This window comes from Molossus molossus, unplaced genomic scaffold (genome assembly GCF_014108415.1).
Source record: "Molossus molossus isolate mMolMol1 unplaced genomic scaffold, mMolMol1.p scaffold_m16_p_2, whole genome shotgun sequence".
NCBI lineage: Eukaryota > Metazoa > Chordata > Mammalia > Chiroptera > Molossidae > Molossus > Molossus molossus.
The window spans coordinates 118,759,851-118,782,413 of record NW_023425355.1 but is presented as its reverse complement, the minus strand read 5'-3'; the positions used below and the strand labels follow the sequence as shown (position 1 = coordinate 118,782,413).

The 22,563-nt window shown below is 35.0% G+C and overlaps 1 protein-coding gene across 1 annotated transcript in view; it reads left to right on the top strand.

The window, feature by feature from the left end:
• The window catches only part of CFAP47 (cilia and flagella associated protein 47), a 442,571-nt gene that overhangs the window by 238,965 nt on the left and 181,043 nt on the right, over nucleotides 1–22,563 (top strand). Inside the window, exons 42-45 of the mRNA XM_036270144.1 lie at nucleotides 6,635–6,705; nucleotides 8,026–8,171; nucleotides 21,305–21,413; nucleotides 21,954–22,180. Coding sequence (XP_036126037.1) covers nucleotides 6,635–6,705; nucleotides 8,026–8,171; nucleotides 21,305–21,413; nucleotides 21,954–22,180 — 553 coding nt within the window. The remainder of the gene's footprint in view (nucleotides 1–6,634; nucleotides 6,706–8,025; nucleotides 8,172–21,304; nucleotides 21,414–21,953; nucleotides 22,181–22,563) is intronic.

Sequence of the window (22,563 nt, the reverse complement as noted above, 5' to 3'; positions counted from 1 at the left end):
TCTATACATATTTATGCTAATAATTACCTGATTAAAAATTCTGAGAAATTTGAGTAAACTTGTTATATAACTCCATAATGTTTTTCATTTATTTGAAATATTTTATTTATATTATTCTTATTCTCTTATGTGGTGCAAGTTGATGTGCATGAAAATTGAATAAATATGCACATGATTAAATACAGTGAATTCTCATTAATCATGGTAGTTATGCTCTATAAAATTGCTGCAACCATTCAATTAGTGAATACTGAACCATTGATCCTAGGAGAAATATATATCATCACATAGATGATAATCATAAATCATAAAAATAACCCGTCCTGATAGCTTCTACTTTCTTTACACAAAGAAAATGAGGTTCAGAAGTGTTAAATGACTTGCCTGAGGCTGTGCCATTAACAGGTGCCAAAGAAAGGTGTCAAACCCTGTCCACCTGGCCCCAGAGCTGGAGCTTCTTGCAGTTCTGTAGTGTACTTGATTGTCTCCATCCTCTGGTCATCTGTATATGAGAAATGAGACAAAGAGATCCAGTGTCACCTTGTTTGACTTCAGCTGGAAACTTGTGTGACCAGGAACTTGAACTTTTTGCCGTTCTGCACATGTCTGCAAACGACTGTTAAATTCACATGAATATTGATTTTGGGCTTACAAATAAATTTTAGCAAGGAGATGAATTTGCAAATAATGGAATTCATGGTAGTGAGGATTGACTGTATTTAAGTTTATTCCACCTATTGTTTTATGAAATCTTATTTAGTTTAGAAAGAAGCCTTGACTTATGAATAGAGAAGTAGAATTTTTTAAAGTTAAATTGCTTTGTATTTCTCATCTGTTAAACTACAATTGACCCTTCAACAACCGGATTTGAACTGTGAAGGTTCACTTAGATAACAGATTTTTAAAAATAAATCCTGTAAGTGTATTTTATCTTCCTTATGATTTTCTTAATTACATTTTCTTTTCTCTAGCTTACTTTTTTTCTGGGAATACAGTATATAATACATATATTAACACAAAAATATCTGTTAATCAATTTCTTATGTTATTGGTAGATTTCTGGTCAACATGCTATTAGTAAAGTTTTTGCAGGAATCAAAAGTTACATGTGGATTTTTAATTGCATGGGGAGTTGGCACCCCCAAGTTGTTCAAGGGCCAACTGTATAGAATAACTATTTAAAATGAAGAGAATAAAAACAATGTTGCCAAGATTAATGAAAGTCAGATGGAAAGAAAATAATGCAGATGTCTATTAATGAAATGCATGTACCTTTTCTCCTGTGTAATGCTCCAGAGCATCATTGTCATTCTTTTAGATGCATCAACCAGGGGCCAAGGTTTTGGCCATATTGATACCATCAGAATTCCCAAGTCATTAGAAACCATTGAAGTGATTGTGCAAATCTTGCTTAGATTTAAATGAATATAGATTAGTTTTCAAAAGTGAATTGTACTTAAACCAATAACTTTAAATGATAAGAATTGAATTTATTATTAAACACTTCATTTTTATTGTTTTTTTCTGTGAGAAAATTGTTAAAGGAAATTTCATTTTTGACTTACTGCATTTCATGCTTAACTAAGGCATTCAGTTTCCTTTCACTTTTGGCTGTTGTGAACAATAAAATATTAATTAATACATTAAGCTATAAGATAGCATATAGATATCATAAGAGCAGAATATTGTTGGTATTTTATGTTAATTTCTTTGTAGTATGAAATGCTAGTATTACTTTAAAAACCTCAGTAAACATTTATCCTACATTTTAACCTTTTCAGTCCCTTGTTTATTGATTAAGAAGCTGCTTTGTAATCATAGATTTTGCCTGAATTGCCTTAAAATAATTTCTTTACATTAATTGCAAGTAATTTATAGTATTACATATTAAAGTCAGATCTCAAAGCATTGCTATAGGTGTCTGTGAGCACAAGTAACTCAAAGATGGATTAGTTCAGTGAACAGCAAAATTGAGTCTACTTTCCCAATTTGGAATGTAGTGTAGGAATTCTGCATCCAAAATTTTAACATGATTTTCTTTCATATAATATTCTGGAATGGATTTGATTACACTCAAAGTCTAAAATTATTGAAGCCATCCATTTTAAAGCTTCAGGGAAAAACATTTTCTTTTTGTTATGCTTCTCAAATAAAAAACAAAGTGGTATGAACAACTATAGAAGCATTTATAATTTAATTTTAGAAGGAAAAGTAACTTTGGCAATACTCATTCAAAATAATTGCCCATTTAAGATGAACTACAGGTTAAAAAGTATGTCTACTGTGGCCTCAAACATTACTGGTCATTCTTTCTCATACAGTCTCTTCCATTTGTATTTATAATACTGTACTTTCTTAGTTCTTCTCACAAGCCTTTCTGTGAGAAAAGAAACAAAGGTGCAGTGATGCTGAGTGTTGTGTCAGGGATACCGTGATCCAACATACAGCAGTCAGACTTCTGCAGATTGACTCTCAAAGGTTAACTCAGAGCCATTGTTTTAAGAATTGAGAACTAACTCCTCTGCACATTTGTGAAGACTGTTTCCCACATCAAAGGCAAGGTTGTGACTTATAAAGGCAAAAGCCACACAGTTTCTCAAAGAGAAGGACTAGTCCTTGGGTCATTTTAGAATTGACATGGGCTGAATGCAGAGCTCCCGTGTCCATATGTTGAGTTAAGATAGAAAAGTCTCAAGTTCACCCAAAAGGCTGTGTTTTTCTGATAGTTTTGAAGAGATTTATTAGAAGTAGTTAATGTGGTTCCTTCTTCTGGGGTCCTGAGTGCTTGCTGTATAACACCTCCAGGCTCCAATTCATGGAGCAGGCACATCTTTATTCACTTTCTCAAGGGTCAACTAAAATATCCAGAACTCCAACAATCAAAACCACTTTGTAGGCAGCAGAAAAGAGGAAGCACAAGGATAAAAGTGTGCCCTTTCTTTGTGAGAGAAGGTTCCCAGAAACACCACACAGTACTTGTGCTTGTAGCCCATTGGCCAAATCCTAATCAGGTAAATGGACCTAGCTAGAAGAAGAACTGAGAAACCACCCTTCTTCACATATACACCAAAATAAATTGAGGTGTTGTCAGTGAGGAGGAAAGAGCCAGTGGTTATGGGAATTGGCAACCAACAATTTTCACCATGAGGAGACACAGAAGAGACTCATTTAATCTCCAGATATCACAGAGTTATCTAATATTTTATCAATCTGGCTTCATTGGCATAATGAAATCTTTTGATTGTTTTTTAAACATTTTAATTTTATTTTTAAATTGTTTTTCTTTATTGATTTTAGAGAGAGAGAAACATCAATGACAGAGAACATCGATTGGCCACCTCCTGCATGCCCCCACTAGGTATCAGGCCCACAACCTGCATATGTCCTGACTGGGAATTGTACTGGCGACCTCTTGGTGCAGGGTTCGATGCTCAACCACTGAGCCACACTGGTTGAGTATATCTTTTGATCTTTAAATGTCTTAATGAAATAATACTTAATAATATTATACATCCTGTTTTTCTTTTATTTTTTAATTGAGCTTTTAGATGGAGAGGATGGGAGAGAGATAGAAACATAGATGAGAGAGAAACATTGATTGGCTGCCTCTTGCATGCCCCTACTGGAGATTGAGCCCACAACCTGGGCATGTTCCCTGCCCTCTTAGTCCATGGGATGATGCTCAATCCACTGAGTCACACCGGCCAGGCTAAACTACTCTTTTAAAGCAACAGATACATATAAAACAACACATTTTAAATCAAACAAATAATAAAACTTTATATTCATCATGTATTTTACTGTGGAAACATGATTCATGAGCATAAGCAAGTTTAGTTAAGGTGTTTTTATTCTAATTAAATTCAAAGGCTTATCAGAAAGGATCAGGACAGGGGACTGATTTTAGCCGCACTTTAAAATTGTGTGATCAATAAGCTGTGCTCACATATGAACACTTTGTGAATAATTTCCAATAGTAATATGACTTACCACTTTTTTCTAACAATATTGAATTATTTATCATTCAATCAATACTTACCAAGTGGCATTGCAAGCACTGTTCTTAGTACTGTAGAAATATAGGGATAAATAAGTCACAGATCTGGTTCTCAATGAGCCAACCATCAAATAGAGAAGAAAAAAAAATCTGGACAAATTGGAAGCAATTGTTTGGAGAAGAACACATTCAATAGTTTATGTTATTTAAAAAAAAATTTCTCTGTGAGCTAATTGGGAAGGAATATCAATATCTAGACATTATAGGGATATTCACAGAAGAGAAGACATTTAAAGAGAATAGTGAGATACGAAACACTTTTATTTTTCGCATACACTGTACTCTGGTGTTCTCTTTTATCAGACACAAATTTAAATTCACAGATTCACTTTATCCTCATAACCCAGGTTAGTGCTCTTTGCTTCAGAGACTTTTCAACTACTCAGAGGCTAACGTGTACCAAAAACAGCAAACATCCCATTTTTACTGTGCTGTAGATGGCCACCAAGCCTTTTTTTTTTTTTTTTTTTAAAGAACTTCTAGACACATGGAGGATAGAATGAATAAAAAAATTGATCCTTTTATATTTTTCCCCACAATATATAAAAACTTGACTTGTACTAGATAATTTGCTATTTGGTTTAGACACAACTCTGAATGCTGGCCCAGGTGTAGCTTCATGAAGGCCTATAATAAAGATTTTTGTTCCCTACTGGGAAAGGCTTGAATAGAAAGTTATTCTTGGGGCTGATGTATTCATGCCCTGAATAGAACCAGTCCGATGTCATTTTGATCATTTAATTTGACAATGGCTCTGTAGTAGTGGGATAAGTAGGTTCCACTCCCTGACTTTGGCCCACTCTTAAATTAGCAGAACATATTCCACTGCTTAATCTACAGTATTTTATATAATTTTAGCTTCTTTTGATTCAATTTATTCCTTAAGACCAAGAGTTTAAACGTACTCCCCCTGCCATGGCTTCTACAGTAATCAATGAGCATCTAGGAAGAAGATAGCATCCATGGAGGTGCAGGGAGTAACAAAAAAGTAAATGAGCTGTTTTCTGTTCCATCTTTGAAATATCCAAAATGCTGGTTTTGTAAACAAGTTGAGATTATCATTGGATTTCTAAACCCAAGAACACTTATTAGGTAAAATAGAATTTTTCTGACCCAGATTATTTTATTAAATTTTTCCTGATGTCTCTGAGTTAATCATGATAATCATTACTTTATAAGCAAAGCAATAAAATTCTTAGGTCTGTGTGTTTTTTTCTATCCGTCTTTACAATAAATAGTACAGGTAACTCAATTTTTCTGGGTTTGAGAGTCCCCTTTGAGAATGAAGCACCTCTTTGATTTATTCAAAAGGCACTTTCATTAGCTGTTCTCCAACAAAATAGGTAAAGGAAAAAAAAGGAGATGAAGCCCAAATTGCTTTGCCTTTCTATTCACTATGAAAAAAAATAACCGAAAGGCTAGAGATTGCAAGTATTGAACAAAATGAGGTTTAGAGATTATCTAAGGATTTTTACTCAGGCATTCTTCCCTGAGCTCCATTATCAAAGACATGGCAGTGGAGCTCTATATTGAGAAATAAGTGGTTTTTTTGTTTGTTTTATTATTTTTGTTGTTGTTGTTGTTTCCACTCTGTATAGTCTTCCTTCTAAATGCTGAAATATTTATCTATTGTAAATACGATAGCCTTAAATTTAAGTATCTATCAAATGCTCAAATTACATAAAACATTAAATGTTCTCTCATTTTTAAAAAAAAGACGTTACTTAAACTGCTACTCAGAATGCCTGTGAAGTAGAAGTAAAGCACATAATAATTATAAAATGTGGTAAATAACCTTATTAAGAATGTGGTGTAAAGAAAAGACAGCGTTTGGAGAAATGGCCTGGATATGGTTAGAGGAACTTTACTTGGAAATAGTCAATATATTTTTACAGTATCAAATTTAGGCAGAAGCAAATGATAAGGTAAGAAAATATGGTGGGTTTTTTTTGTATTCTCAGGGAAAAAAAAAGCACACAAACATTATCTGAGAGTCCAGATACTAATTGACAGCTTGTTGAGCGAAGTAATTATGAATACTAGCAGAAGAGCAATTTGGGGGAAATTGATGGGTTCTGGAAGAATGGAACCTTTCAAGAGAGGCAGTTGCCTCAGGCTGTGATCTGCTAATTAATTTTCAGAAATGCAAGCAGAAATTAAACAGCTGCCCATGTCTCCTTCTACCTTTATTGAGAAGAAGCAAATGTGGAAGCAATAAGCTGAGAGAAGAGAACCACCTACTTTTGAGTCTCAGGATTTGTTTTTTTTTTATTATTATCATCATCAATTATTTACTTCTCTATAGTATTTGAAAGTAAAAAGGAATTGCTTTTACCAAATATTCAAAAGTGGTGGTGGAAATATGGATAATTGTTAGTTTCCTTTTTGCATTTTTCTTATTTTTAAAATTTCCAAAACAATATAAACATTAAAATGATAGGCGAAATAAATCTGTGGTCTTTGCACACCATATTGTAGGTAGCCATAGTTTTAGGAATCTGTAAGATTAAATTAAGATAAAGAATTGTTTTTGAGTTTTGTCTGTGTTGTTGATGTTTTTCTATTCACTTATGACAGTAATGATGGAATTACCAGTGAACTTGATACCGCTGAGGACCTCTTTCATGCTCCCAAAACCTTAAAAACCTGTGAGTACCTCCAATTAAAACTTTTATTGTCTTCATGTATTATTTTTATGTACAGAGCATACTATGAAATGAAACTAGAGACAGAATGGCAAGTCCTAGGGGTTGCTGGCTGAATGGGAGGCTGAGTGTTGGTCCTCAGCCTGTTTATGACCCTTTGGCGGACTCTGCCCACATCTTTCTTTTCACTCCTGGGTCTTAGTTTCCTCATCTGCACAATGAATGTATTTAAACAAACGACCTTTATGTTTCTTTTGGCATATTCTGAACTGCTTAAATCAATTTAGGTGACAGGTATCACCATGCTTAAAATTATAAGGAGAATACAGATTACTTTGTTTTATGAAATAACTATACATTTATAAAATATGGATAGGAAAATGGATATAGAATGTTTTGGTTATCTATTACTACAGATAAAGCACCCCAAATGTGGTGGCATTAAAGAATAAAAATGAAATGTGATTAGTATCTCTCAAACTTTTGGGGTGACTGGCCTCAGCTAGGTGACCCCTTTTAAAATTTATTTGACAAGGTACTACTTTTATTTTTTATTTTTATAGCTAGGTGACTCTTGCAATTATAGTCAGCTCAAGGCTGGGGCTTGAGTCATCCCAAAGGATTCCTGACTGAAATGTCTGATGATTAATGCCTTTTGTCTGGGGCCTCAGGTAGGGCTATTGGCCTGGACACTTTACATGTGGCCTCTCTATGTGGCTTAGGCTTCCTCAAAGGATAACAACTTGATTCTAAAAGCAAGTGAACCAAGAAAGAGAGATAATTAAGGAGAAGTTTATAGAGATTTTCTGATCTGGTGTCAGGAGTCACACTACTTGACTTTTCCTACATTCTAGCATACTGTTCATTGGGATCAAATCACTAAGACTCGCCTACCATATCACCACATTCAAGGCAATGTGGACATGTTTTAAAACCAACAGTTCAGATCGTCTATTACTTCCTGTGATGAACCATTGCGTAGTCCCCCCAAATTTTAAAGATTCTTTGATGACCGCTTTGCTGTTTATATGTATATATCAAGCTAATTTTAAACACAAGTGAAGTTCCCTTTGTAAATAAGTAATTTATTAAGGTGTCTTTAATAGTGCTTCATAATTATTATTATTTTTTATATCAAGCTTGTGCTAGGGTTGCTGGTACTTTTATTAACAAATATATGTATAATCTTCTAAATTTGTGTGCTAATGCTTTGAACATTTTGTTATTCATCCCAAAACTTTGATCACTAATTGAAACAGCTACTTTATGTGAATGGCACCTAAGCAATGATATGTAAACAAACTCTGCTTCATGTTTTGGCAGCAATTAGATCCAGTTTCATCAGAGAGTTCTTCTGCTCCTCACCAACTATTCACCTGGGAGTGAAAAAGACCTCAGACTTGGAGCTCTTCTTTGTTCCCTTTGACATGCAAACACGCTACTGTGTCATCATCCTCAACAACAAAATGGTAAGAACAAAACTGTGGTGTGTGCTCATTGTGCCTGGCGCTCTAATGGAATATCTAGTACAGGCAACTTGATGGCAGCTGAAGACTTTACAAACAGATAACAGTTTCAGCACTCTAGTAGCTAAACAGTTTACTCTCAAGAATAAGAGGAGTTACACTAGCGGAGGGTATGTTTTATAAGGGCTGTCTAGGGAAGTTCCATGGAAGCAGAGTGGAGGCATGCCTAACTTTGCTGTGGCCTTATTTGTATTAATCTATTGTTGCATAACAAATTACCAAACACTGAGAGGCTTAAAAACAACACACATGTATTATGTCACGTTTTCAGTGGATCAGAGGTCCAGACATGATCTAGATGGGTTCTCTGCTTAAGGCCTATCAAGCTTTCAACAAGGGATTGGCCAAGCTGGGTTCTCCACAGAGGTTCATGTGAGAAAGGAGCTGTTTCCAACTTCTCGCAAGTTATTGACAGAATTAATTTCGTAGTGGCTCAGGGATCCATGTGTCTTGTTTCTTGAAGACAGCAAAGGAGAGGGACTGAAAGAGAGAAAAGAGAAAGGGAAGGAGGGAGACAGAGCGAGAGAGAGATAGAGACAGAGAGTGGTGCAGGAGAGGATAGAGAAAGGGGGGGGAGGAAGGGAGGGAGGGAGAGAGAGAGAGAGAGAGAGAGAGAGAGAGAGAGAGAGAGAGATCGTCTCTAGAGAAGAGTTTTATGGCATTATATCTCTCCAGAAAGACTATGTGTTAACCTGAGAAGGGAATTTATAACCCCCAGGATATAGCCCCAAATGCATCAATTATGTATCAATTATGCACTGTTTTGAATGTATATGTAGTGGGATAATGGTAATTAGAAAGAAGTATTGTATTTACCTGATGTCTATAGGATCATTTGCATATGAAAAATAATATAGACTGTGAAATATGTAAACTATAGTCCAGTTTTACACTTAAAATTACCACTTAGGAAGAAAAATGTTGTTTTATGGTAATGCTAAATCTTATTTCTTATTTCCTTGAAAGAAATTCAGTATTTAACTGAATTCCTCTATATAACATTTTATGAAAAAAAATTGTTAGGTTAAATGTTTCACAATCCCTTTTTTATATCAATTTATAATATAGCCCTAGAAAAATGCTAGGGTTAATTCTCAATAGCATGGTAAGGAAGTTGATTTTATTCTTTAAATTAGACTATTGGAATATTAGTATTTGCTTCCATAAATTTTATCTAAATTAATCAAAATAGAATTACATTTGACATCTCAATTTATTAAAACATGACTTTTGATTACATATAATTTGTCCTTGTCAGAAAAATATTAAGAAAAATAATCATAAAGTTATATTGCTATGAATTAAGAAATAATGCCCTTAATATAAAGGATTGCATTTAATTACATTTACTTACATGGGGAAAATGCATCTATTAATTTGCACATTCAATTTTATTTCTAATTATATTGAAAAATGCAATTACACGCTTAAATAGATAATCAAATATCCAGGTCCACGTAGTTAGCTCATGTTCTTATTAAATGTGTGATAACGATAACTGCTTTGCCATTAAGAACCACCTGTTGAAAACTGTAAAGTAATTAGGACTCAATTTGACAGCTTTCCATGTGTAAAACAGAATTGTTTCTACTAACACTGCTAACAAGGAAAAGCCATTTGTTTCACTTTGGCTGTTCCATTCAAACTTACATATTAAAAAATGAAATGAGTTATATAACAGTTGCTTGAAAGTAGAGTTTTATAAAACTTTCCATCAGTGTTCATAGAATTTCTTTATATATATATAAAGAAATATGTATATTATATATGTATATATAAAGAAATATGTATATTATTATATATGTATATATATATAATATGCATATATGTATATTATTGTTGAAATTATTACAAATGCCTCCCTTTTTCCCCCAATGACCACCTCTTGCCCACTCTCACCCCCCCGCTCTCCCACACTAATATGTGTCTATTGGTTGTGTATACATTCATATAAGTTCTTTGATTTATCTCTTCCCATCCTCCCACTACACATCCTTCTGATGTTTGTAAACCTGTTCCCTACTTCCATGACTCTGGATCTATTTTGATCGGTAGCTTATTTTGTTCATGATAAACCGTAAATAAGTGATATCATGTAGTACTTCTCTTTTTCTGACTGGCTTATTTTTCTCAGCATAATACTCTCCAGGTCCCTCCTTGTTGTCTCAAAGGGTAAGAGATCTCTCTTTCTTACAGCTGCATAGTATTCCATTGTGTATATGTACCACAGCTTTTTTATCCACTCATCTACTGATGGACAATTGGGCAGTTTCCAGATCTTAGCTATTGTAAATAGTGCTGCTATGAACATAGAGGTGCATGTATTCTTTCTGATTGGTGTTTCAGGCTTCTTAGGATATATTCCTAGAAGTGGAATCACTGGGTCAAATAGCAATTCCATTTTTAATTCTTTGAGGTAACACCATATTGCTTTCCATAGTGTCTGCACCAGTCTGCATTCCCACAAGCAGTGTGCTAGTGTCTCCTTTTCTCCACACCCTCACCAGCACTTGTTTAAAGATTTGTTGATGGCAGCCATTCTGGCAGGTGTGAGGTGATACCTCATAGTCATTTTAATTTACATCTCTCTGACGATTAGTGATATTGGACATTTTTTCATATGTCTACTGGGCAGTTGTATATCCTCTTTGGAGAAGTGTCTATTCAGGTTCTCTGCCCTTTTTTTCATGACATTGTTTGTCTTCCTTTTGTTGAGTTGTATGAGTACTCTATATGTTTTGGATATTAACCCCTTATCTGATGTATCATTGGCAAATGTGTTCTCCTAGAGACTGGGCTCCCTTTTCATTTTGATGGTAGTATATTTTGCCATGCAGAACATTTTTAGTTTGATGTAGTCCCATTTATTAATTACTCCCTTTGTTTCTATTGCCCTAGTCAATGTATCAGTGAAGTATGATGTCTGATATTTTTTCTGCCTACATTTTCTTCTAGGATTTTTATGTTTTCACTAGTTAAACTTTAATCTTTCATTCATTTTGAGTTTATTCTTGTATACGGTATAAGTAGGTGGTCTAGTTTCATTTTTTTTTTTGTATGTACCTGTCCAATTTTCCCAGCACCATTTATTGAAGAGACTGTATTTTCTCCACTGTATGCTCTTACCTCCTTTGTCAAATATTAATTGAATATCATATCTTGGGTTGATTTCTGGGTTCTCTGTTCTGTTCCATTGATCTATATGCTTGTTCTTGTGCCAGTACCAGGCTGTTTGTTTTGATAATGATGGCTTTGTAGTATGACTTGATATCTGGTATTGTGATCCCTCCAACTTTGTTCTTCTTTTTTAAGATTGCTGTGGCTATTCAGGGTCTTTTATGATTCCATATAAAATTTTGGAATATTTGTTCTAGATTTGTGAAATATGTTATTGGTACTTTCATAGGGATTGCATTAAATCTACAGATTGCTTTCGGTAGTATAGACATTTTAATGATGTTGATTTTTCCAATCCATGAACATGGTGTATATTTCTGCCTTTTTATATCTTCCTCTATTTCTTTTTTTCAGTGTCCTGTAGTTTTGTGAGAACAGCTCTTTTACCTTCTTGGTTAAGTTTATTCCTAGGCACTGTATTCGTTGTTGTTGCACTGGTAAATGGGATTTTTTTGTTGTTGTTTCCCTTTCTGAGTTTTCATTATCGGGATATAAGAATGTCATTGATTTCTGGATGTTAATTTTGTATTTTGCTACTTTCCTAAATTCATTTATTAAATCTAGTATATTTTTGATAGAGTCTTTAGAGTTTTTCATGTACAATATCATGTTATCTACAAATAATGACAGTTTCACTTCCTCCTTTCCAATTTGGATCCCTTTTATTTTTTCTTCATGTCTAATTGCTATGGCTAAGACTTCCAGTACTGTGTTAAATAAAAGTGGTGAAAGTGGGCTTCCCTGTCTTGTTCCTGTTCTTAAGGGAAATGCTTTTAGTTTTTGCCCATTAAGTGCGATGTTGACTGTAGATTTTTCATATATGGCCTGTACTATATTGAGATATCATCTGTCTATTCCCATATTGCTGAGTGTTTTTATCAGAAATGGGTGCTGGATTTTGTCAAATACTTCTTCAGTATCTGTTATGATCATATGATTTTTATCTTTCATTTTGTTTATGTGAGGTATCACATTAATTGATTTGAGAATATTGTACCAGTCTTGCATCCCTGGGATAAATCCTACTTGATCATGTTGAATTTTTTTTAATATATTGCTGTATGCTATTTGCTAATATTTTGTTGAGGATTTTGGCATCTGTGTTCATCAGGGATGTTGGCCTGTAGTTTTCTTTCTTTGTAGTGTCTTTATGTGATTTTGTAATTATGATTATGTTGGCCTCATGAAAAGAGATTGGAAGGCTTACTTCGTCCTGAATTTTTGCTTCCTGACTTTTATGCCATTTCCTTTGACCAAATTAGGGAAGTTTTTTGCCACTATTTCTTCAAACACATTCTCTAACCCTTGCTTACTTTCTTCTTCTTCTGATACTCCTATGTTGTGGATGTTGTTATGCTTAATTCTGTCCCACAGTTCTCTTAAACTGTCCTCTTTTAAAAATTGTTTTTTTCTTTTTGACCTCTGATTGAATTTTTTTTCCCTGTCTTCTAATTTGCTGATCTGATCCTTAGCTTCCTCTGATCTGCTGGTTATTCCTTCCAGTGTGTTCCTTATTTCTGCTATGTCATTCTTCATTTCTGCTTGGTGATTTTTTATTTCCAATTGGTTGATTTTTATTGTTTTTATATCTTTACTCATGCTGTTGAGCTTCCTCATAATCATTACTCTGAACTCTACATCTGATAACTTGCTTATCTCCATTTCAGTTGGCCCTTTTTCTATAGAATTCCTTGTTCTTTCATTTGGGATTTTTTGTTTGTTTGTTTGTTTCACCATTTTGGCTGTCTTAGCAGAGTTTGGAACCTGCTAAAATCTCCCTGTGAGTATCGATGTTCTATAAATTGTGGCCAGGTTTAGATGAGTATGGAAGGGACCACACTGAACACCAAGTCTAGTGTTACTTTCCTGGGTAGAGTTGTAGGCCAGGCCAAGGTACAGTTATCCCAGAGCCTTTGACTGCAAGGTGACTGTTAGTCTCAGTTACTTAATGAGCCTCAGGTTGTAGCCCTGGGCTGAATGAGACAGCCTCAATTTGGCATCCTCTTTTTGTCCTTGGCTGTAAGGGTTCTCTCCAGCTGCTTGTCCAGATGATTTGTCTTTATTTTAGTTGTAATTCCAGTTTGGTCCTGGAAGAAAGTCTGTGTGGCTTCTATTCACTGTGCCACTGTTTTTCACTACCCGGTGTTCATAGAATTTCTTACCTTAGGGAAAAAGCCCTAAAAATCCATGCTGTCGAATGCCAAAGATCCAAAGAAATATCTGCTCTCTTTGGATTTGGAAGATTAAATCATGACTCACTGAGTCTCTGAGAAATTGTGTCTGCTGGGAGGAGTGGTTGACAGATCCCCATACAAGGCACATGAACACTGCAAAACACAAAGCTATGTCTTGACACAACCCTGTGTCTCTGTGTTCACTTTGGTGCCAATGTGAACATTTTCTCTGTGTAGTCCTACGTTCCCAAATAGGGAACCACCTGGCATTGCTGGGATCGTCCATGTAAGAGAGGTAGTGGCATCCAGCGGGGATCCTTGATATGGGGTCTGGGTTAAGAGTGAGTTCTAGTCTTAACCCCTTGCTGTGGGCTAAACAACCCTCTCTAGCAACCCATGAGCCTTTTTATTGACTCAAACCAGGCTCATTCTTTCCCTTGGTAAATTTCTCTTCCAGTCCTTCATTATCTGTTTCTGTCTGCAAAACTTGGTCAGAGCAAATTGAAACCAATGTCCTGATACTGCTGACTTGAGGAAGCCAGGATGGGAGTCAGCATCTCTGAGCAATTTATACAAATTTGTCCAGTCCCACAGTAGGCTCTGAGTACCACAGAGAGTTTCGGCCTTGCCCGGTCAAATAGAAAGTTGACAGGACAAGGGTGCCCACTCCCAGGTAGAGGATCCTGCAAGGCCTTCTTGTTGATTCATGATTACAAAAATTTAGTCTAAGGTTACATCATACCAGTTGTTAAATGTATTATATGTTACTCTGGCCATTTCCTTTGTATCTGCATAGATAAGTAGAACCACTCATCTGACTTTTTGCACTACCACTCATTTCATTCTCCCTCAGTCTATTATGTATGTTTTTAAATATTCTACAATGTGCAACATTTTTAAATCATAATTAATGTACAGACTTTAATAATACGGATTTTTGCTTATTTTTATTGAATGCAAAGGTAAAAACATTAAATGATATGCTAAAATTTTTATGTAATTTTACATTTAAGCAAACTAACCTGTTTTATGAAAGTTATTTTTATAGCTGGAGGAGACTAAGTATTATTTGAGGGTGGTTTATGGGTCTTTTGTGGTTTTTTTTTTCATGCTTTTTAACAGCAAAGCCACATTTCATTTGCCCTCAACAAGATGCTCTTTGCAAGACATAATCTCTCTTTGTGTACATGGTGTCCTAATTAGTAGAACATCTCCACTAATTTCTATAACACAACCAGACAGCTTGTGACCATTTCTCGAATAGAGGGAAGAGTGCATTTTTATATAATAGAAAAGGCAGGGATAATTGACTAATTGAGGAGTTTGGTCAAGGATGATGAGTAGAAATTTGCCATTAAAACAGAGTTTGGGCAGGTGAGAGGTGTGCTCAGAAAATTCTAAGATTAAGAAGCAAAACAGCTAAGCATGAAATTTACGGACACTTGAATTGCCAATTCAGTGAATGGTTTGTTGGTAATGACAGAAAATGGTTTGGATGGATAAGTAAGGCTGATAAAGAGGAAGGAGGGCAGTGAATTTAAAATGGAATAATTTTATTATTATTATTATTATTATTATTATTATTATTGAAAGCAGTGAGGTATTGAGCATAGGCACGATCTGATTGCATCTTTGTTTTAGAAAGCATCTCTGGAGTTAAAGCAGAGTAGATTAAAAGTTGGCGATAGAAACTGGAGAGAGATTTATAATCTATTCCACTACTCTACATTACAACATTCTATACTGCTGTCTGCTCTTCTCTGTTTTTCATTTACTAGTAGTGAAGGCAGAAAAGGAAATGGGAAGCAATGGTAAGAGGAGAGGTGATGATGTTGGGTTTGGCGCAAGGAAGAAGAGGACGAGAGAGAATTGTAAATAGGAATATAATGATCAATTTAATGACAGTTTGAGTGATGTTCACACTTGAAGGGAAGCGAATTTTCATTTACTTGCAGAGAAAATTGGTGGCAAAATTCTGAATGGAATCTTTTGAAAAATGTGATAAAGGATAAAAGAGATTGTTTATTTCAGTGCCATGATGACTTCTAGGCCCAACTTCCTGTTATTGGATGAGGTATTTTTCTATAACATACTGTATATTTTTATTAAACAATAAACTCATGTTTTATGCTGTTTAAATATATGTTGCCTTCTTGATATGTCTGCGGAATAATCTTTCAGGTATGCAATTAAGATTGTGTCAAAATTGTGTTAAAAATGTTAAACTTTTTAGTGCAGGCATTCAAATCTTTTTTATAATTCTTACCCTCACTGAGTCTCCTAGCTCAATCATCCTATGAAAAATAGTATTCTAAAAGAACAGTGATTATTTTAGTAGTCAGTTTCATATTATAATTATGGCAGAATCAAATAGTTATCTACGATGATTAATGATCCCTCTCTAGTATACAGAATTTAACATTTTTTAATTTTAGCTTAGCTTTCATATGCCTGTTTAGCCATCAAAATAATATAATGTTCAGCCAATTCAAACATAAATTACAAAACCCACTAAGATCGAGGCCCAACATAAAAAAAAAAAAAAAGGGGGGGGGAAGTAGACTTTAAGACCTGTGGAACAACATGGTGCTTTTCTGTCTAGAAATGCTTTAAAACAATTTTTTTATTGATTAATTAATTTATTTTTGTTATGGATGTTTCTCCTTTTTCCTCACTGATTCCCCCCTCCCTTTCCCTCCCCGCCCTGTCCCCAGCTTTGTTGTCCATGTCCATTGTTCATGCACACATGCATATAAGTCCTGTGGTTTATCTCTCCCCCCACCCCCTCTTCTGGAAATTGTCAGTCTGTACCCCACTTCCACGTCTCTGGGACTACCCCATTCCTCAGACAGTTATAAAACAATTTTTTTTTTTTAAGATTGAGGTTATTTGTATCTGGAGGGCATCCATGACCTATCCAAGGTTACCCAGCTAATTAGTGGCAGAGCTGGATGAAAACTTTCCTTCCAATTCAGTTTTTGTTTTTCTCCTTTCTGAATGATTAACATTCAGTCTTGTAACATTGCATGTAACTGTATTATTTCAGGACTTTATTTAACTAGATGCACAGGAAGAACAAAATGTATTTTGTGAGGGTTTCTTACAATTGGTCATGGGCTGTGGCATCTTCCTGGAAAATATAATATTATAAATCTAAGTAAACATGCTGACTGGTAAATATCAATTACGAGCAGAAAGGAAATGTATTAGGTGACTAGTAGAATGGCTCACATTGGCAAGTGTCTGTTAGGTGTGAGATAATTTCATTTCTCTTTTCACAACCTCCAGACATGGAAGGTAAGGGGCTTCTCTACTTTAAAATAATTCTTTGCAAATGTATTTCTTCCCTGGTGTGATTTTATTTCAAGAAAAGTAGAGGGAATTAATTAGATATTTCTACAGATTACATTCCTGAGTAATTTTCTGACAGAGGCAAAACATGCATTATTTACAGTTAAATTATTATTTTTAAATAAAAAGTATATATTGAAAATGAGCCCTGGCCGGTTTGGCTCAGCGGTTAGAGCGTCGGCCTGCGGTCCGGAGAGACCCGGGTTCGGTTCCCGCTAAGGGCATGTACTTCGGTTGCAGTTTGTCCCCGGCCCTGGTTGGTCGTGCGGGTGGCAGCCACTCGATGTGTCCCTTTCACGTCGATGTTTCTCTCTCTCTCTCTCCCTCCCACTCTACCTGTACAAAAATTGGAAAAATGTCCTCGGGTGAGGATAAAAAAAAAAAAAAAGAAAAGAAAATGAACAAGTTAGACTAAGTTTTTTTGAGAAATGGTAATATATTGTCTGTGTAATATGTGGATTTAAATGGAATTGAATGAACTCTTAGTTACTGTTATTTTCATTGGCTAATTGAAGGCTAAGGAGCTGTTTATAATCTATATTTAAGAAAATATTCTGGCAAATACATTTTGTTTCTTTTGTAGCAACTCAAATGGGTTGATATTGATTTTCATGGAGTAGACAAGCTATAGATCAGGTTTCATTGAGGCACAAATTTAAAAGAACATGCAATTATGATTACAATACTCCCTGAGTTTTATTTCTTTTGAATACTATCTTTTGGGTAAAACAACTGATTTTTAGATAAAAGTAAGGATAAGATAAAGGTAAAAAATAAATATTAATATGTTTTCTCCAGGCTGTTGAACTTATGCATTTGTTCTCCACTTGAATTATTGAAAAGTTGACATTAATAATGATAACTCAATTGTATTTGTAGTAACACACACACACACACACACACAAAACACAGTTCACATTGCTAGCTTGGATTTATGTTTACAAAGTGTACATAGCAGTTAAGGAAAATTTACTATGTGAAAATTATATATAATGTATTAATTATTACCAGGAGTGCACAGATGTAAATGCTGAACAATCTAAAACATTCAATTTTTGATATTCCTTTTATCAGTATGAACTGAAGATAATTATGAATAATAATTAGTGAAATTCTATGGAATATTCTCATATAAAAGTAGATGATGAAATTAATTTTATTATAAACAAATCTCAATTGGGAGGGATAATGAATCTATAAATAAACTGACCTCACAATCAGAAATTATTTACTCTTTTGTTTCTAGATTAATTTTTGCCATTTTATTCATTATCTAAGATAATTACAATATTTTGGAATATGTATTTTTATTATATGATGAATTTACTGTTATGCTATTTACATATTCTGCTTGCTCAAAGATATCTTTGGAGTAGTCTCTCAAGCATATAGTTAATATTGTTTTAAGATTATGGGACAGCTCAAACTAGTTACAATCCCGCTTTCGAAACTAGGTTTGTTTCCTTTTACTTTCCTAGTAGTTAGTTGCATGCCTGTCACAAGTCCATTCTGGTACAAGATTCTCCATTGTGTGGTTTAAACCTAAATTTGCCAGTCCTTCTTTTCATGGATTCTCTCAAGTCTTGCCCCCACCCTAGATCTTTTGAGTCAGAACTGCATTTTCACAATATCCTTAGATGACTTATATGCACCTGAAAGTTTGGAAAGCCTGCTCTCCAAAAAATGGATCCCTTAAGTGCCTGGTTAATGCCAGGTAAAGGCTTAGAGTCCTACTATGTGTTATCTCATGTAGTCTTCACTACATCTTTAGTTAGTATCATTCTACTTCTTGAGATATAAGCATTTTCAAAAAAATACTTTATTATGGAAAATATAAAACAGTTAGAAATAAAACTACAATAAATCCTCCCAGGTACCCTTCACTCAGCTTTAACAGTAAATAGCCAAATATGTTTTAAGATCATAATGAAACAAATCCCAGTCATCACATAATTTTATCCATGAATAATTCAGTAATTATCCCTATAACAATGACAACAAAATATTGACATAACCATGATACCATTACTACTAAAAATATTGTACTTTTTAAAAGAACATCAGAATTGTAGAGGAGGAAAAATAATTTTTCTTCTGCCCTTCTGAGTTCTTGGCTGAGAACTCCCCACCCCATAATAAAAAATTAACAGGAGAACCCTGGCCAGTTTGGCTCAGTAGTTGGAGCATCGGCCCGCAGACCGGAGAGTCCCGGGTTCGGTTCCCACTAAAGGCCCATCCATACCTTGGTTGTGGTTCGTCCCTGGCCCTGGTTGGAGTCATGTGGGTGGCAGCCAGTCGATGTGTCTCTCTCACATCGATGTTTATCTCTCTCTCTCCCTCTCTCCCTCCAGCTCTATCTGAAGATAAATGCAAAAATGTCCTCAGGTGAGGATAAAAAAAAATTAACAGGAGAAAAACAAACAGCAGTTTATTAAGATGTATATTTCATGTATACATGGGAGATACCCAGGAACATTGAGTGACTTCCTATGGTAACTTCAAATTCAAGATTAAATACCAACTTATTAGGGAAAGTGGAGCGGGGATGTCAGTCACTTAGAAGAATAAATGATTTTTAGGAAAGGTGAATGGGACTTTAGAATAATAGATGGGAGATATGATAGTTTGTAACAAAGTTTGTCTGGACACAGTGTCAACTTCTAGCCTCTTCTCCTATGAAAAAGAGTCAGTCTTTGGATTTATGACACTTGAATTCCTTTTGGAGGATCTGTCTCTAGGCATATGGGGAGTTCAGAGAAAGCCTTTCCCTGCATTAGCTGTTTTTCACATGCCTGTAGCTCAAAATCATCACTATACCAAAGTAGCATATTTTGGGGTGGCATGTCTGAACCCTACAATCATATTTTGAGGTGACATATTCTGTTACCCTTCGGAATCAAGATCTAAATAATATTCATCCATTGTGATTGTGTGATATGTCTTTTGAGGCTCTCTCTCTCCCCTTCCTTTTTTTTTTGTTAATCCTCACCCGAGGATATTTTTTTCATTGATTTTTGGAGTGGGAGGGAGGAAGGGAAAAAGAGAGAGAGAGAGAGAGAGAGAGAGACATTGATATGAGAGAGACACATTGATTGGTTGCCTCCTGCACGACCCTGACCAGGCTGGGGATTGAACCTACAACGCAGGTATGTGCCCTTGTCGAGAATCGAACCTAAGACCCTTTGGTCCGAGAGCCAATGTTCTAACCGCTGAGCAAAATAGGACAGGGCTCTCCCCTTCCTTTTATTTTAATCTCTAGATTACTACAATGAAGGAATATTTTTCATCCCATTTTGCAGAGGAAGAAACCAGAACTCAGAGCTTTTAGTAAACTTACCTCAGGCTTAGTAGCTAATAAATGACAGTGCCAGGGTTGAAACTAAGTGTGTCCACCTCTATTAATCTTTCTCTGTATCATGTTGATGCCTTTGCCTTGACCCCACTTTTATGTTCACTCTTTCTGATTAGACTTTTGTACTTTTTGCCTAATTACTTATTTATTCCGAAAGATCTTCAGAACCTCATTTTGAAAACCTGTACTTTATTTTTTAATTAAATTTATTGCTGTGACATTGGTTAATAAGATCATATAAGTTTCAAGTGTACAATTCTATAATACACTATCTGTATATTCCATTGTGTGCTCACCACCGAGTCTAGTTTCCTTCCATCACCTTGTATTTGACCCCCTTTATCCTCCCCCAACCCTCTTCCCCTCTAGTAACCACCCTTTTGTTATCTCTGTCTGTGAGTTTGGTTTGTTCATTCGTTTGTTGCTTTCTGTTTTATATCCCACATATGAGTGAAATTATATGGTTCTTGTACTTTTTCATCTGACTTATTTTGCTTAACATGATACTCTTATAGTTGAGTAGTATTCCATATATACTACTTAGTTTTCTTTATAAACCACATTTTTTTATCCAAGCATCCATCAAAGGACAGTTAGAAACCCTGTACTTTAAAATATAGACTCTTGAGGACTCAGATACCCTGCAAAAATGATGTCACTCCTCTCTAATACATTGCACAATGAAGGAAAAACACATTTTGCTTGCTTGCTTGCTTATTTATTTGTTTTAAGCTAGTTGTCTGCAATAGATATTTGTAGTTACAAAGATCAACTACTGTCAGTGTCATTCTGGGATGTTATTAAGCCACCTCTGTGGTCTGTTGCATGCAGAATTTCTCCCACATTATGGTAGGGCTATATTTAAGCCTTACCTTTCTCCATGCATTTAGAGCATATATTGTTTTAAAATGCACAATGAAATGTTGTTTTTACAGCATGCATATTTTTCTCACAGAAGAAAGATTTATCCTAATTTTGTCTCAGCTTTTAGAATTTAATATTATTGTGTGGTTGTGTTTTAGATTGGAGAATTAGTATACATTGTGGAAGGAAAAGGTACAATTCCCATGCCTTCCAGCCTGCCTGTAGAGACTTTCTCAACATTATATGACTACACATGTTCTCCAAAAGGTAGAGTATACATCTGTTTTATTTCATTTATAATGTTGAAGAAAGGGACTGTTCCTCATATAGTTACCTAAGCATCCTCATAGCAAGTTTTCTCAATACATAATTAGATTTAATTTTATTATGTCAGTAATATAACATTCTAGTTTAAAGTATAAGGTTTTTAGTGAAAGAAAATTACAGTTCATGCCAGTTGTTGACAGATGTCTTTCTTTACATTTATTTCTACTCCCCTTACCTTCTAATCCCTGATAAGAACATAATAGTCACTGTATTTTTTATTATGTTGATAATGTTTCTATGAAAGAACCATTTGACTAGAACTCTTTTTAGAGAGTACTAAGAATATATCTTTAATTCCTGAATACTTATTCTTGAATTACTGAATTAATACTGCTAGAAATGTTATCTATCTATTTTTGCTCAGTCTAATGAAGGGCACAACTGCAGTTTTATATTTCAAACCTCCAAAATCCATCCTGAATGATAATGTCAAGGGCATAAGTGATCATTGCAGTCATGAATGTTTTTGCTTCCCCCTAGTGTTTAACAAGGACGATCCAGTTCTGTATTTGAAATGTAAATCCCAGGAAGTGTTGGATACCGACCTTATGTTGCCACTGACTAATGAAGCCAAGGAAAAGGCATTGGCTTTTGCAGCACAGAAACAGATGTCAGATGTGGAGTATCAGCGAAGATTGCTCACAGGCACTCTGGAGAGCAGCAGCATCCGTGTGGCCATTGCCATCCTGGGGCTGACCAGGGTCGAGGTGGGAATGGACAGATGATGTACTTAAATTATCCTCTCCTTAAAAATATACAGAGCTGTTACATAATCATAACATACATGTATGCATAGAAAAATGGATGAATGCTGGTTTTCCCCAGAAAGACAGCTCAGTAGCTTTGTATCTTTTTTACCTCATTAAAAATAAACCCGAAAGAAAGCACTGTACTAATTTTAGCAGTACTTCTAAATTTAGTAGTGACAACTAAATTAGTAGTAACTAAGCATACTACTAATTTTAGGCATTACACTGTAGTTTCTTCATTCACAGTTGTCTTCAGTTCTGGCTGCACATGAGAATGCCCTAGAAAACTCAAAATAATACTAGTGCCCAGGTACCACTCCAAAATAATTACATGCAGTACA